Source organism: Xyrauchen texanus, chromosome 31 (assembly GCF_025860055.1).
Source record: "Xyrauchen texanus isolate HMW12.3.18 chromosome 31, RBS_HiC_50CHRs, whole genome shotgun sequence".
Taxonomy (NCBI): domain Eukaryota; kingdom Metazoa; phylum Chordata; class Actinopteri; order Cypriniformes; family Catostomidae; genus Xyrauchen; species Xyrauchen texanus.
Genome location: NC_068306.1, coordinates 26,541,702 through 26,557,594, shown reverse-complemented (window position 1 = coordinate 26,557,594; position 15,893 = coordinate 26,541,702). Strand labels below are relative to the sequence as shown.

Sequence of the window (15,893 nt, the reverse complement as noted above, 5' to 3'; positions counted from 1 at the left end):
TGAGGCCCAAGCTGTTTAGATGTTGAAGCAGTAAGTCTCTGTGTTGGCATAACAAAGCCTCTGATTGTGCTAGTAACAGCTTATCGTCGAGGTAGTTCAAGATGCGCATGTCGCTCAGTCTCAGAGGAGCGAGAACCGGATTGATGCACTTCGTAGATGTGCGAGGAGCCAGAGACAGTCCGAAGGGCAGGACTTTGAATTGATACGCTGTTCCCTTGAACGCGAATCTCAAAAACATCCTGTGGTGTTGTACAATTTGGACATGGAAGTACGCATCCTTCAGATATATCGACGCAAACCAATCGTGTGGGCGTACATGTGATAGAATCCGTTTCTGAGTAATAATTTTGAATGGGCGCTTTATAAGTGAGCGATTTAAATGTCTCCAGGATTGGAGGCAAGTCCGCCGTCTCTCTTTGGGACAAGAAAATAATGGCTGTAAAACCCTTTTTGTGCTTGACAATTTGGCACAATCTCAATCGTGTTTTTCATGATTAGATTGTGTATTTCGGCTCGTAACACTGGTGCTTTTTCTGACGAAACCGTGGAAGACAGAATGCCATTGAAACGGGGTGGCCGGCGAGCAAATTGGATCGTATAGCCATGTTCGATCGTTTTTTGCACCCATTCTAAAATGCCGTTGGGGCTTGCCACGCGTCCGCATAATGGGACAGAGGGCAATTTGGTTTGCTCACCGTACGATATAATGCATCGCTTACCACAGGGAAGCGGTTGTGCATAATGTGTGTGCTTTGAAGAGGAAAAGGGCTATTTTGGGAGAATGTACAGTGAGGAAAATAAGTATTTGAACACCCTGCTATTTTGCAAGTTCTCCCACTTAGAAATCATGGAGGGGTCTGAAATTGTCATCGTAGGTGCATGTCCACTGTGAGAGACATAATCTAAAAAATAAAATCCAGAAATCACAATGTATGATTTTTTAACTATTTATTTGTATGATACAGCTGCAAATAAGTATTTGAACACCTGTCTATAAGCTAGAATTCTGACCCTCAAAGACCTGTTAGTCTGCCTTTAAAATGTCCACCTCCACTCCATTTATTATCCTAAATTAGATGCACCTGTTTGAGGTCGTTAGCTGCATAAAGACACCTGTCCACCCCATACAATCAGTAAGAATCCAACTACTAACATGGCCAAGACCAAAGAGCTGTCCAAAGACACTAGAGACAAAATTGTACACCTCCACAAGGCTGGAAAGGGCTACGGGGAAATTGCCAAGCAGCTTGGTGAAAAAAGGTCCACTGTTGGAGCAATCATTAGAAAATGGAAGAAGCTAAACATGACTGTCAATCTCACTCGGACTGGGGCCCCATGCAAGATCTCACCTCGTGGGGTCTCAATGATCCTAAGAAAGGTGAGAAATCAGCCCGGAACTACACAGAAGGAGCTGGTCAATGACCTGAAAAGAGCTGGGACCACCGTTTCCAAGGTTACTGTTGGTAATACACTAAGACGTCATGGTTTGAAATCATGCATGGCACGGAAGGTTCCCCTGCTTAAACCAGCACATGTCAAGGCCCGTCTTAAGTTTGCCAATGACCTTTTGGATGATCCAGAGGAGTCATGGGAGAAAGTCATGTGGTCAGATGAGACCAAAATAGAACTTTTTGGTCATAATTCCACTAACCGTGTTTGGAGGAAGAAGAATGATGAGTACCATACCAAGAACACCATCCCTACTGTGAAGCATGGGGGTGGTAGCATCATGCTTTGGGGGTGTTTTTCTGCACATGGGACAGGGCTGACTGCACTGTATTAAGGAGAGGATGACCGGGGCCATGTATTGCGAGATTTTGGGGAACAACCTCCTTCCCTCAGTTAGAGCATTGAAGATGGGTCGAGGCTGGGTCTTCCAACATGACAATGACCCGAAGCACACAGCCAGGATAACCAAGGAGTGGCTCTTTAAGAAGCATATCAAGGTTCTGGTGTGGCCTAGCCAGTCTCCAGACCTAAACCCAATAGAGAATCTTTGGAGGGAGCTCAAACTCCGTGTTTCTCAGCGACAGCCCAGAAACCTGACTGATCTAGAGAAGATCTGTGTGGAGGAGTGGGCCAAAATCCCTCCTGCAGTGTGTGCAAACCTGGTGAAAAACTACAGGAAACGTTTGACCTCTGTAATTGCAAACAAAGGCTACTGTACCAAATATTAACATTGATTTTCTCAGGTGTTCAAATACTTATCTGCAGCTGTATCATACAAATAAATAGTTAAAAAATCATACATTGTGATTTCTGGATTTATTTTTTTAGATTATGTCTCTCACAGTGGACATGCACCTACGATGACAATTTCAGACCCCTCCATGATTTCTAAGTGGGAGAACTTGCAAAATAGCAGGGTGTTCAAATACTTATTTTCCTCACTGTATGAGCATCTCGTGCATTTGCAACTAGTGCTGTATACTTTATTGCATTTTTTATTGCATATGACACAGAAACAATATCTTTTAAAACATTGTGAACAACAATATTCCTCTCCCGACAAACAGCAGTGGGAAGGTCCTTCTTCGGAGCACCGGAGGGAACCACAGGCTCCGTTTTCCGCTTCAAAGCATTGCGCCCCTCAGGAGCACTTCAGCTGCGCAGGGGATTTCTTCCCATCGGTGCGAGGTGGGCGCTGATGCGGCTGCTTTCGTCTGGGCCAAGGCTTGCGTGGCCTCACTATTGGCTCGGCGGGGGCCAGTGCAGGCGCTGAGTTAGCGGCCATGGATCTTTTAGCCAGGCGCTGGCTTGAGACAGAGCTGTCTGCGCTATGCTCCGTTTGGGCATATAGTGCCAGATAGCTTGTGACTGCTGCTGAGTCGTGACGTAGCGCTCAGCAAACGTACTCACTGCGCCACCAAAAAGCAGCCAATAGAGATGTCTTCTCTCTGTCACGCATGTCCATGAGGGTCAGCCATAAATGCCTTTCCAGAATGACCAGGTTACCCATGGACTTTCCGATGGCCAGTGCCGTGACTTTCGTGGTGCGCAGCGCCAAGTCTGTAGTGGCCCGAAGCTCTTTTAAAGTCTCGAGATCAACGCCTTGCTCGTCCATTTGTCTGAGGAGCTTCGCTTGGAACACCTGGAGCACTGCCATTGCATGGACTGATCCAGCTTGTCCTGCCGCCGAGTAGGCTTTTCCTGCCAGTGTGGACGTCTGCCTACATGGCTTAGAAGGATGAATGGGGCGTGATTTCCATGCCCTGCTACTCGTTGGGCAGAGATGAGCTGCTATTGCCTCCTCCAACGGGGGTAGTTGGGCATAGCCGTTCTTTTCCCCATGGTCCACATTCATGAGAACGTTGTCACTGCGCTTGCACGCTGAGAGGGGCACGTGCCAAGACTTCGCTGTGCACCTCAAGCAAGAACGGGGCAGTTCTGCGGGGCACGGGCGCTTGACGTGTCCGGGCTGCAAGAACCACTCATCAAGGCAAGACTGTCCAGGTACCTTTGGGGGAGACCACTCGAGTTGAGCAATTGAGTTCTTCGACCGCCCTTGCAAGGATACGAAGCATCTCCCTGTCAGTGGTGCATACACATTCCTCACCCTCGCTGGGGGAGGGGCGGTAGCATCATCCATTAACCAGTCGCCTGATGTGGCGAGAGACATGACATCGTCATTATCATCCTTATCATCCCAGCGTCAGAAGTGGCTCTTCTAGATATATAAATATGAATATAGATTTATATTTATATAACTTATATTTATACACACAAGTACAATTTTGCTTTAAAAGGATAATCTACACCTGCTGACGTGCTTCGGAGAATCAGGATGCTGAGGTCCATTCACCAGTGAAGCCAAGCGGCGAGGCGGAGTGATGTTCGCCGGAGCGCTACAGTGAAGATTCCGTCCATAAATTCATGAGATCCGTTTGTGATTGTCTATCTTTATTAATAATTTACACTTAAATTGGCCCGTGCTGCAACATATAACAATCACTTTGCTACAGGCAATTTAGTTAAATAAAATGAAAATAACTGAAAATAAAATTTTTACTAATCAAAACTGAATTTCAGATATCTCTAATCATCTTTGTGGATGTCTGACGTGACAAGTGACGAAATCTGTGACATTACTGCAGATATCTTAAATGGAATTTCGGCTAGATAAAATATATTAACAGATATCTTTGATGTTCTTTCTTACTAGTCAAATTATAATTGCAGATCTCAAATTAGCATTCTGACAAGTCAAATTATAATTGTGACTTGTCAAAATGCAATTGTAGATATCTAATATATAATTAAAGATTGTTGGACAAAAGCTTTAAAAGCCAAAACGGCTTGCCATAGTGTGTGTCTCAATCAGCTCCCTATGCCATGAATCAGTCGCGAACAATACTGGCGAGTGTACATCCACTGAACATTGGGACACATCACCAGACTTGCATCATAATTGATGATCATGGTTTTCTGGGTTGTTTGTTTCGTATGTGTGGTTGGCCAAGATTGGAAAGTACCAAAGTTGCTTTGTGTGGATGGAACTGAGAATTTTGTGAGTCACGGAGTCTAGAATATACTACCCGTTTCGACATACTTTAACGCTTTACATTCTGACTACATTGAGTGGTAGACTTGTGTTACCAACAGATTCGACTGCCTTGGTCTTTGCATGTAAGTTACTATATGCCAATTTCTTCAAAACATAAAACACTGTTGGGGTGAGCTACGTTAGATGAAATTCCCCTTTTGGCAAAAGGCAAAGAAGTTGTTCATAGTTATCGGTGAAATGTTATTCAATATATCTGTTCTCTGAAGTGTGGGTTTAAAGTTATTTTTACAGGTTTCTTTCTGCATTTAGCTTCTTATTTCCTTTTTTATGTGTATCACTTGGTGACTGCAGTAAGTTGATTTTTATATTGGATATTCGTTAGACATTCGACAGGCAAAGTTAGGGAGTGTCTCTAAAATGTGAAACGGACAAAGGCTGGTGAAAAACAGATTACTCTGTGGCTGTAAGAAATATGTGTAGCTTAATATTGTCAAACAAGTTAAGTAGAAATATATGGTACAAAAAACAACAACATTTAAAGCCATAAATGGCTTATTCCCTTGGAATAATATTCCCTATGTAATGATGTTATAACAACGTAATTTAACTGCAATTGCATTTATAATTTATAGCAAACAGAAATATGAATGTCAGACCTTTCCACATTACATTACTTTTATTTTGGAATCATAGCTTTATAATGTTTAGTGAATTTTATTTAAAAAAATAAAACCTGTGTGTGACCTAGCGATGTCTGACTGCATGTAATGCATTAACACACACCTGAAACACATCTTACAAGACTTGGATTTTGGAAATATGGTTTTGTGTATGTTTTATGAATTTCTGATAATTTCAAACCATATAACTTCTTGGTCATGTGACCTAGTGATGTCAGATCACCTGTAAGTTATTCACTCACACCTGACACTATACACAACTTGGATTTTGGAAATATGGTTTTGTGTATGTTTTATGAATTTTTTGAAATTTTCAAATCCATATAACTTCTTGGTCATGTGAACTAGTGATGTCAGACCACATATAGCGCATTCATACACACCTGACACATATCTTACAAGACTTGGATTTTGTAAATATGATTTTGTGTATGTATTTTTGTTTTTTACATTTTCAAATCCATATAACTTTTTGGTCATGTGACCTAGTGATGTCAGATCACATGTAATGCATTCACACACACCTGACACACATTGTACATGACTTGGATTTTGGAAATATGATTTTGTGTATTTTTTATGAATGTTTGATATTTTCAAATCCATATAACTTGTTGGTCATGTGACCTAGTGATGTCAGAAAACATGTAATGCATTTACAAACACCTATAACACACACACACACACACACAAAACAACAATAAAGAAAGAAAAGCCTGTAACACACCTTACACAACTTGGTTCCCTTATGACTCACTTGACAACTGACATTGCATAGCTATGCATACAGGGAGTGCCTTCTTACACAACCTAGTTGAAACCTCTCTACAGTAATTATCTGTTGATTTAAACGAGTCAGCGGGCGAAATCTTTGCGGGAAAATGTTCCGCTCCAATGCAGTGCTCTGGCGAACATCACACCACCTCGCCGACTGATGCTTCGCTGGTAAACGGGCCTCAGCGTTCTGATTCCCCGCAGTGCTTCGGCAGGGTTTGTGTATCCTAACAAAGCAATTGTATATTGTGTGATATAAATATATATATATATTAATTTATATATTTAAATATCTAAAAGGGTCACTTATGTTTTCATGTCTTTTTAAAGATGCCGTTTTGTAAGTGTTACTTGTGCGAGAAGCCCAACCCGCCGTCACTATTAGGGCATGAGTCTCAAGACGCTTTGCTCGTGAATCACCAATTCAGCTTCACGCACCCTCCCACCCACCTCTTCTGTGATACCTGAGGATTCAAACGGCGCCGCGAGGTCAAGTAGGATGACTTTGAGGTGGTCCTTGTGGCGGCACATGCCCCTTGAGCCCCTTAATCTCTCCAAAGCGCATGTTTTCTGATACGCTATGAGTGAGATGAACTCCGGCCTTCTGAAAGAGCAGGCAGTCTTGTCTCGTGCAGCAGTTCTGATGATGGGGATAATAATGATGATGTCATGTCTCTTGCTGCATCAGGTGAGTGGTCAGTGGATGATGCTGCCGCCCCTCCCCCAGTGAGGGAGAGGAATGTGCATGCGCTACTGACAGGGATATGCTCCACATACTTACAAGGGTGTTCGAAGAGCTTCACCTTGAGTGGTCACCCCCAGAGGAACCTGAACGGTCTCGCCTCGATGAATGGTTCCACCAGTCCAGATGCCGTCAAATGGCAGCATCCCGCAAATCTGTCCCATTCTTCCCCGAAATTCATAACAAACTATCCAAGTCCTGGCACGCCCTTCTTACAATTTCGCTCGCGCAGTGACACCATCCACTTTAATGTGGATGGTGTCACTGCGCGAGCGAACTGTAAGAAAGGCGTTACGAACTGTAAGTTAAACCCAATCACCCCCTGTGGAGGAGGTGGTAGCGGCACACCTTTGCCCAGCGAGTAACAGGCCATGGAAATCATACCACATACATCCTTCCAAACCGTGTCGAAAAACTTCCGCACTGGCGGAAAAAGCTAACTAAGCAACAGGACAAGCTGGATCAGCACACCACGCAATGGCTGTGTTCCAGGTATTTCAAGCCAAGCTGCTCAGGCAAACGGACGAGCATGGCTTCGATCCAGAGACATTCAAAGAGCTCCTCACCACTACGGACTTAGCACTGCATGCCATGAAAGTCACTGCGCAGGCCATTGGCAAGTCCATGGGCAACCTGGCAGTTCTGGATCAACATATATGGCTGACCATCACAGAAATGAGTGATAGAGAAAAAGCCCCTCTATTGGATGCCCCAGTGTCTTCAGCCGGCCTCTTTGGCGGCTCTGTGAATAAGTTTTCGGAGCGTTACATCACGACTCAGCAGCAGTCACAGGCTATGAGACACTTTATGCCCAAATGGAGTATATCACATCTGGTTCACCCTCGCTCTGTTTCGAGCCAGCATCCGACTAAAAGCTTGCTTCCTCACTGGCACCTGTGTATCAGAACGTGCAGCAAAAGTGCTCCGGACGGGCACAAGCCTTTGAAGTGGAAAGCAGAGCCTGCGGTTCCCTCCGGGTCTGCTCCAAATGTTGTTTCTGTGTCTTGCACTCAAATAAATGCAATAAAAAATGCAATAAGTGCAAAAAAGAATACAGCATTCATTGCAAATGCATGAGATGCTCACTCATTCTCAATAAAGAGTCACTTTATCCTCTTCAAAACACACACATTATGCGCAACTGCTTCCCTATAGTGAGCATCACATCATATCATCTGTGAGCAAACCAAATTGTCCTCTGTCCCATTACGAGGATGCATAGTGAGCCCTAACGAGTATTTCAGAATGGGGGCAAAAAAAACGATCGAACGTGGTGATACGATCTAATTTGCACGTTGGCCACCCCGTTTCAACAGTGTTCTGTCTGCCACAGTTTCGCCCGAAGACACGCCAGTGTTATGAGATGAATTAAACAGTCTCATCTTGAAAAACGCAATAGAGATTGTGCCAAATATTCAAGCACAAAAAGGTTTTTACAGCCGTTATATTCTTGTTCCAAAGAAAGACGGCGGACATCGGCCTATCCTGGATCTGAGACATTTGAATCGCGCAATCATAAAGCGCTCTTTCAAAACGATTACTCAAAAACTAATCTTATCGCATGTATACCCATATGATTGGTTTGCGTTGATAGATCTGAAGGATGCGTACTTTCATATCCAAATTGTACAACATCACAGGATATTTTTGAGATTTGTGTTCGAGTGAACAGTGTATCAGTTCAAAGTTCTGCCCTTCAGACTGTATCTGGCTTCTCACACATTCACAAAGTGCATTGATGCGGTTCCGGCCCTTTGAGATTGAGCGGCATATGCATCTTGAACTACCTTGATGATTGGCTGTTACTGGCGCAATCAGAGGCTTTGTTTTGCCAGCACAGAGACTTACTGCTTCAGCCATTTTACCATTTCTGTCTCAGTTCAAACTGAGGAGAACACTTCCATTGAAGCTGTTTCAGAAAGCATTGGGATTTATGGCGGCAGCATTCCATTAGGTCTCTTACACATGAGACCTCTTCAGTGCTGGCTGAAGTGCCGTGTGCCACGATGTGCTTGTCGCCAAGGGCGCATGCGCATCTCTATATCCCACCGCCGTATAGCTGCTTTAGCAACACGGACAGCTCCTGCATTTTACCAGCGAGGTGTCATGCTGGGGCAAGTTGTCATGCAGCGCCTAAAGCCATCGGCTGTATTTCTAGCCTTGAAGGCTTTTCAGTCAGAAATAGCAGACAAAGGGAACAAGACTTTGTGATGCGCTTCTTGTTCTCAGTCAGAAATTCAGAGGAAATGGTGTTTGTGCATCTGTTTTTATAGCAGACGGTTTCGTGCCAAAACAGGCGAGGCTCAAAAACCATTGCCAATATTAGAATATTGGCATTATTGCAGAGAGGTTTCTACTAGGTTGTGTAAGACGGCACTCCCCATATGCGTAGCTACGAAATGTCTCGTTCCCTTCGTCTTAGGGAACCAAGGTTACACACGTAACCGAGATGATTTGCATAATCGAAAGGGAAAAACTGATACTCATGGGAATGAGACCATTTTAAATGGAGGGAAACTTGTTTTCATTGGGTTTTCAATTAATTACAATCAAAATTTTGATCAGTTCCTCACTCAAATGTATATACTGTATGTATTATTTGGCTTTAGTGACTTTAGCACAAGTTATAAGGACAACTAAGTAATACTCTTTTGCTTCCTGTTTGGAGCATAACATCCACCAGCATGCTTTCATTAGTTTCCATCCTCTTTTTGCGCTATTTTGTTATCGAAAAATGAAAATGCGTAAAAAAAGGTTTTGGGAAATTTGCCGTCTTCTGCTTGTTTCCATTCAAATTATCTTTTATCTATAAAAATGGTGTGTGTAATGACGTCATGCCTAAAAAAAAAACACTTTGTCGCATAAGTTTGGTTTATTGCAAAATAAATCTTAAGACGTTTCCATACAGAAATATGCATTTATTGATAATTGTTTACCTTTCACCTCTCAGATGTCCCTAATTTTTTTCCTCCAAAGTTTTTGTAAAATAGGGAGAGTAGGCCTATTGAGACATTTCATTGATATTAGACAGCTTACTGTCATTTTAATTTCACAAATAAATGCAATCAGAAGATGAGGAATTGCAATCAAATGGGAACTGTTGCCCTTCAGATATTGGTCCTGATGTTGCGCCTATTGTAGGTTGCCACCGGTTGCAACCCGAAAGCAAATCGCCATGGCCCTGTTCAAGCTGGCAACCTGCACCAAGTAATGGGGAAACTTTCAGTCTTGGTATAAGGACCATACATAGATGTGTATATGTTGCGCAGCGATTAAAGAACAATTGATGCAGTGTTATATCAGGATTTAAAAGTTTTAAAATGTTCAAAACTCGTTTTCTGAAAGTGAACTCAGCATTGGACAAAGAATTCTGAAAATCTTGAAAAAGGGTTGAACATTCTGAGAATGTCATTCAGCGATTGGTTTCATCTACTGAACAGGGTAAAGCTAATTTTAGTTTGTGTAAAGAAAAGGCATATAGGGTTTTTTTTTTTTCATTTTGTAGACTATTGAATTATTTTATTTAACGCTTTATTAATTTGGTAATTTATTTAGCCTAATTTAATGCAGTGTATTTTGCCTGCATTTTTTCAAAAGTATAAACAGTTATCTTATAGAATGGGTCTATATAGTGTTAAAAAAGCGCACTATGCTTTTCTCCTAGAATTGTGTTTATTTTGAATTTAAAACATGTTTGTGCACATAAAATGTATGTTTTTTTTTTTTTTTTTGTATTGTGTACTAATTCTATGACTGCTGTCTATTATTTTGAATGGTGTTAAAGAAACTTTAATAAATAAACGGATGGCTACCGCGATAAAATTAATCACAAACAGTGGCCATTAACTTGCTCTCCGTGCACGATATGAGATGTTTGTGTTGCCATTCCTGGAAGTGTCATGTTTGCATATTGGATCTATATGCTGTTAAAATCAATCCATAATCTTGTACAATAAATTGGCTTTCAAAGATGTCTACCGTCGCCATGATTAACACAGGCTAATGATTGGTATAAATTCTGTCATGTGATAATACATTTTTGCGATAATACATTTTGGAATAGTTTCCAAACCAGTTTTACAGGACATTTAAAGTATCGACATTTGCGTTTCTTTCAGCCTTATTTTGATGCGCTAAAACTTTGCAAAAAATCTTTAGATGGAAACGTAGTTATGAAAACATCGGTTTAAGATAAAATGAATTACGTGAACAAAATTCACTACGTGGAGGATTGAATCAATTACGTCATCGCGCTTCAGTCTGCAGCGAGGAGCCGCTCAGAAGAAAGGACATTTTGTGCTGTTGAGTATAATTATTTTATTAATCGTAGTAACGGTGAGTCGATTTTTGTTACCCCTTAATTGGTCAATACTTAACCTTTTGTACACAATACTTTGTAGTATTACCTTTTGTAGTTGTAGTGGTGCTTGTCTGGTGGTGTAGCACAATGGCTTCAGCTCACTAGCAGTTAAAATGGGTGCGTCATGGAAAATAAGTGCTGTCTGTTACTGACGTGGAGAGATAGTTCACGGGATTTCATCCGAGTTGCCCACTTATGGGTAAAACGTATAGGGTTTACTTGTTCGTGTAATTATTATTGTACTTTAAGGCCTGTAATGTAAAGTCATTTGCTATCCGTTTTGATTTAAATTAGTCATTTACCACACCAGAGGGGAAAAGGCGGTCTGATTCACCTTATATTACTGAAGTGGAGGTGTAAGCATTTACATTAAGACTCGCACAATAAAACACCGATGGTGTCCGACAGGTTAAAAAAATAATACAATCAGCATAACGACCTGCTGAATTGTTTCACGACAGATGCTTTCTTGCCAATGCACAGACACGGTCTGTTAATTTTTCTTTTTTAGCTTTCCGAGAGGTGCAGAAGAATACAAGTGTAAAAAGAGTAAAACAACAACTAATGTGTTGATAAAAGCAAAATTCTTTAAATATATTTTTTAAATATATTTTCAAGAGGGTGAAACCTCAGAAAGTCCCTTATTTTCGAGGTGTAATATGTTGATTGGTTGGAGTAAGAAGTGACGTAAGCAGGAAACTTGTAGCCCTGTTCACACATGCAACCAGCTAAATTACTGGAAAACTGTTGGGTTGCCTTTTCTGGTAAATATAGCGCATGTGCTGTAACGCATATCAGTATGGAAATTTATAGTTAATGATACAACTTCCATCCATCCATCCATCGTCAACCGCTTATCCTGTGTACAGGATCGCGGGGGGCTGGAGCCTATCCCAGCTAACATTGGGCGAAAGGCGGGGGACACCCTGGACAGGTCGCCAGTATGATACAACTTTTTAAGGGAAATTACCAGATGTAAATTGACCAGTATTGTCAAAAAGGTTGTTCACATATGACCTCTAACCTGAACAATTTAGTAAATTGTCTGGAAAAGGCAAATGTGTGATAGGGGCTATAGTTGACACGGTGAACTACAGATGTTATATATAATTTTCCCTTTTAATGTTGAGTGAATTAAGATAAAGACAATATATTCAACTAATATTTGCGTCTCTGTCTTATTTACAGGTTGCTGCATCATAGGGGAAGGAAGCAAACTCCTGTCACATCAATCTTTTTATCTATAAGAGTTTATATCAGTTTCCTTATATGATCATGTATTCTGTAATGGAGGACTAGACACCAATTATGGGGTGTCCAGCAGAGAGAGAGGCTTGAATGGGGACACCCTGTGATCACATTGTCATTTTGTTAATTTGGAATATATTTTACCATTCAGAATTACTTTTCACGTAAATATGTGTTACTGTCAGTATAGTCTCAGTTTATTTTTTTGTGATCCTGGGTGAGTTAGAGGTGCAACCATGGAGGGATTTTTATCTTATACGCAAGTTCATAACTGTTTGTTTGGTGAGGCATGTGCTGTTCATCAGTTTATTGAGTTTTGGTTCAGTGCTAGTGAAGAAATGTTTTACTTCCATAAAGTTTTGGTTCAGTGCTATTGAAGAAATATTTTTCACAGTGGACAAAACTTTTGTCAAAAACTTTTGTCCACTGTGGTGTAACCCAGTTATGGGTTTTGCTCAGCACTCACACAGGGTATTATATTCAAGCCTTTCTCTCTACTGGACATTCCCTTTTCCTCTATCTATTTTTCATGGAAATTCTACAAAACAGTGCTTTCCTGAGGGGGTTGTGTCGGAATAGCTCCCCTGCAGATTTACAGTATGATAATTCCTCTGAACTCTTTCGAATATCTACATATGCCAAGTTCCCCACTACTGCAGCCGTGACCGAGAGGAGTCTGGCCCGTGCAGGGTTTTATTACACTGGAGTTGGGGATCGCGTTCAGTGTTTCCGCTGCAATGTGACTGCTGAGAACTGGCAGTCCGGTGACTGCCCCGCCGAAAAACACAAACAGCTGTCTCCAAACTGCAGCTTCATCCAGAGTTTACCTGCTACCGCAAACCTTCTGTCATCCTCCCACTCTGCCTTTTCACCGCTTCGCAATGTAGCGGTCTTGCAGCTCTCTGCTCCTACAGGAGCATCAACTACCACAGCATCATCATCAGGCCAGACAGAGGAGCAGGGTGGTTATCTTAACATGGGTTTCAGCAACCTGGCCCCTTCCAGTCCCATTGCCTCCCGTGGAGTGGAGGATATGTCTCACCAACGACCTCCAGCTTGTCACAATCCTGGTATGCGCCGGGAACAAGAACGACTTGATACCTTTCAGAATTGGACTCTTGCTACAGTAACTCCAGCTGAGTTGGCCAAAGCTGGTTTCTACCATCTTGGCCAAGGTGATAGGGTGGCTTGCTTCAGTTGCGGAGGCCAGCTTAGCAATTGGGAACCAGGAGACAGGGCAGTAACAGAGCACCAGAGGCATTACCCCAACTGCCGCTTTGTCCGAGGTGATCGCGCAGATAATTTACCTATATCTGGTAGCGGCCTTTCCAATGTATCGAATTCAGCAATGCAACAGTGTGAAGAAAGGTTACTCACTTTTATCAATTGGCCCTCAAGAATACCTGTTCGACCAGACCAGTTAGCTAAAGCTGGCTTTTACTATGTTGGTAAGAGCCTAGGTCACATGTCCTGCATTTTTATAAGGTCTTAAATCTTTTGCTCAGATGCCAATGCTTACAATTTTTTTTGTCCCTTTCTGTTTACTGTTAGGTCGCAATGATGATGTAAAGTGTTTTTGTTGTGATGGTGGACTCAGATGCTGGGAGTCAGGGGATGATCCTTGGGTGGAACATGCTAAGTGGTTTCCAAGGTAAGTAACTGGTAAAAGGAGCTATTGCAGTCATTTTTTGGTATCACGATGGCACAAAATGTATTTCATTTATGTGTGCTCTTATTTTAGATGTGAGTACCTTTTGCAAGAGAAGGGCCAAGAGTTTGTTCATCAGATTCAAGCCCGATTTCCAAGACTATTTGAACAGGTATGTACGAGAAATTGTGCCATTTGTTAAAAACGTGATGCAATTTTAAATGTACCACAACTAAATATTTTTTTCTTACAGCTCTTGACTAATGGAGATAGCAACTCAAGAGAATTTGTTGATCCACCTGGTAAGTTGTTTCTAGTGAGTTCAACAAGTAATATTTGTGTAACCTCAATATATATTATATATTATGAGATTTTATTTTTACCTATATTATTCTTAAAATAACTTATTGATCATCTTAACTGATGTCAAATATTTTTAACCCATGTTTAGTTGTGCACTTGGGTCCTGGCGAGGACCGTTCAGAAGATGCAGTGATGATGAATAATCCTGTGGTGAAGTCAGCCTTAGAAATGGGATTTGAGCGTGGCCTGGTGAAGCAAACTGTCCAGAGCAAAATTCTCACAAGTGGAGAGAATTACAAAACCGTTCAAGAGCTAGTGTCTGATTTACTAAGTGCAGAGGATGAGAAGAGAGAGGAGGAGAAGGAGCTCCTTGCTGAAGAAATGGCCTCTGGTATTTTTTGAGAATTAGATTGTCTCGTGATTCAGCAGTTTGACTCTTTCAAATCTGAATCTTCTACTTAGTGTGTTGGTTTTTATTTTTGTTTTTTTTTTACAGATGGTTTTACTTTCCTTAAGAAACATCATGCTGCCTTGGCACAACGCCTAAAAACTGTTCAGAGCTTAATGGATCATCTTCTCGAGGAGAATGTAATTTCACAGAAAGAGTATGACACCATACGTAACTGTACTACAGTCAAGCAGCAGACTGGGCAGCTCATTGATTTAGTCCTGTCAAAAGGGAATGCAGCAGCAGAGGTTTTCCGCAACTGGATCAAGAAGAATGATGTGTACCTGTTGAGAGAACTTATGGGTATGTAACTATGTAAATCAGACATGGTCCTTGTATACAGTGTCTGTGAATTTTCAGTGTTCTATGTTGTTAGTCTTTGTCAGTGTGAAATCTCTGTATCTGATATTGGCTTCACGGCCAGTAGATAGGAACATTTTAATTGGAATCTATAAAGCAAAACAAGGTGATGCTAATTAAAACCTTTTATAAAGATCCTACATTGAACAGGGAGAAGTCCACAACAAACATAGCTCACTACATAATATTGACAACCAATTTTTTTTTTTTGTTCTTACTGCAATTTCAGCCCAGACAAATGAAGCTGCATCACCGAGTCAAGATCTTTCAGGTATATTCAAACATGAGAAAAGGTTTTCTTTTGATTTTGCCCCGTTTTCTAGCCATCACACTAAGGGAATCAGATAGATCCCACTCTGAAAGAATGAATTGGTATAAAGTGACTTACGATGTCAATTATGTTCACAGATTTACCTATGGAGGAACAGTTAAGAAGACTACAAGAAGAGCGCACCTGCAAAGTGTGCATGGACAAGGAGGTCAACATTGTGTTCATTCCCTGTGGTCACTTAGTGGTGTGTAAAGAATGTGCGCCTTCACTGCGCAAATGTCCAATATGTAGAGGATTGGTGAAAGGCACTGTCCGTACTTTCCTATCATAAAATGAATAGCTACAGTATCCTTCTAGAAACCAATTAACAAAACTGTTATTGAAATAATGCTTATTTTATCCTAAATTTAAAAGTTAAAGGAAATTCACATCTATTAAATGGGGAGGACAACTTTAACAAGCCAAAGGAATGTTCTATCTGGATTTCAATAAAGCCTTCTTAAATAAAGAATGAAACATCAGGTCTTTTCCATTCATTTTAATTCATCTTTTTAA

General features: G+C 41.4%; 1 protein-coding gene across 5 annotated transcripts; it reads left to right on the top strand.

The window, feature by feature from the left end:
• Positions 1-4,472: 4,472 nt before the first annotated feature.
• Positions 4,473-15,859, top strand: LOC127625183 (baculoviral IAP repeat-containing protein 2-like). 5 transcript variants are annotated; one of them, XM_052100291.1, is made up of 9 exons: positions 4,473-4,626; positions 12,249-13,756; positions 13,860-13,959; positions 14,050-14,128; positions 14,210-14,258; positions 14,408-14,650; positions 14,756-15,010; positions 15,297-15,338; positions 15,476-15,859. In XM_052100291.1, the coding sequence occupies exons 2-9, from the start codon at positions 12,838-12,840 to the stop codon at positions 15,667-15,669; spliced, it is 1,881 nt and encodes a 626-aa protein (XP_051956251.1). In that variant the 5' UTR covers positions 4,473-4,626; positions 12,249-12,837; the 3' UTR covers positions 15,670-15,859. The 5 variants fall into 5 exon arrangements, with proteins under 5 accessions (XP_051956251.1, XP_051956255.1, XP_051956252.1 ...); XM_052100292.1 differs by lacking the exon at positions 4,473-4,626 and adding an exon at positions 10,815-11,001; XM_052100290.1 differs by lacking the exon at positions 4,473-4,626 and adding an exon at positions 10,815-11,035.
• The last annotated feature ends 34 nt before the right edge of the window (positions 15,860-15,893 follow it).

Excerpts from the sequence above, each read along its gene's own strand:
- LOC127625183 (XM_052100291.1), top strand. The coding sequence starts at position 12,838 with ATGGAAATTCTACAAAACAGTGCTTTCCTGAGGGGGTTGTGTCGGAAT. Across the intron at positions 13,757-13,859 it reads AGCTGGCTTTTACTATGTTG|GTCGCAATGATGATGTAAAG; the intron begins GTAAGAGCCTAG and ends GTTTACTGTTAG. Across the intron at positions 14,651-14,755 it reads TGCTGAAGAAATGGCCTCTG|ATGGTTTTACTTTCCTTAAG; the intron begins GTATTTTTTGAG and ends TTTTTTTTACAG.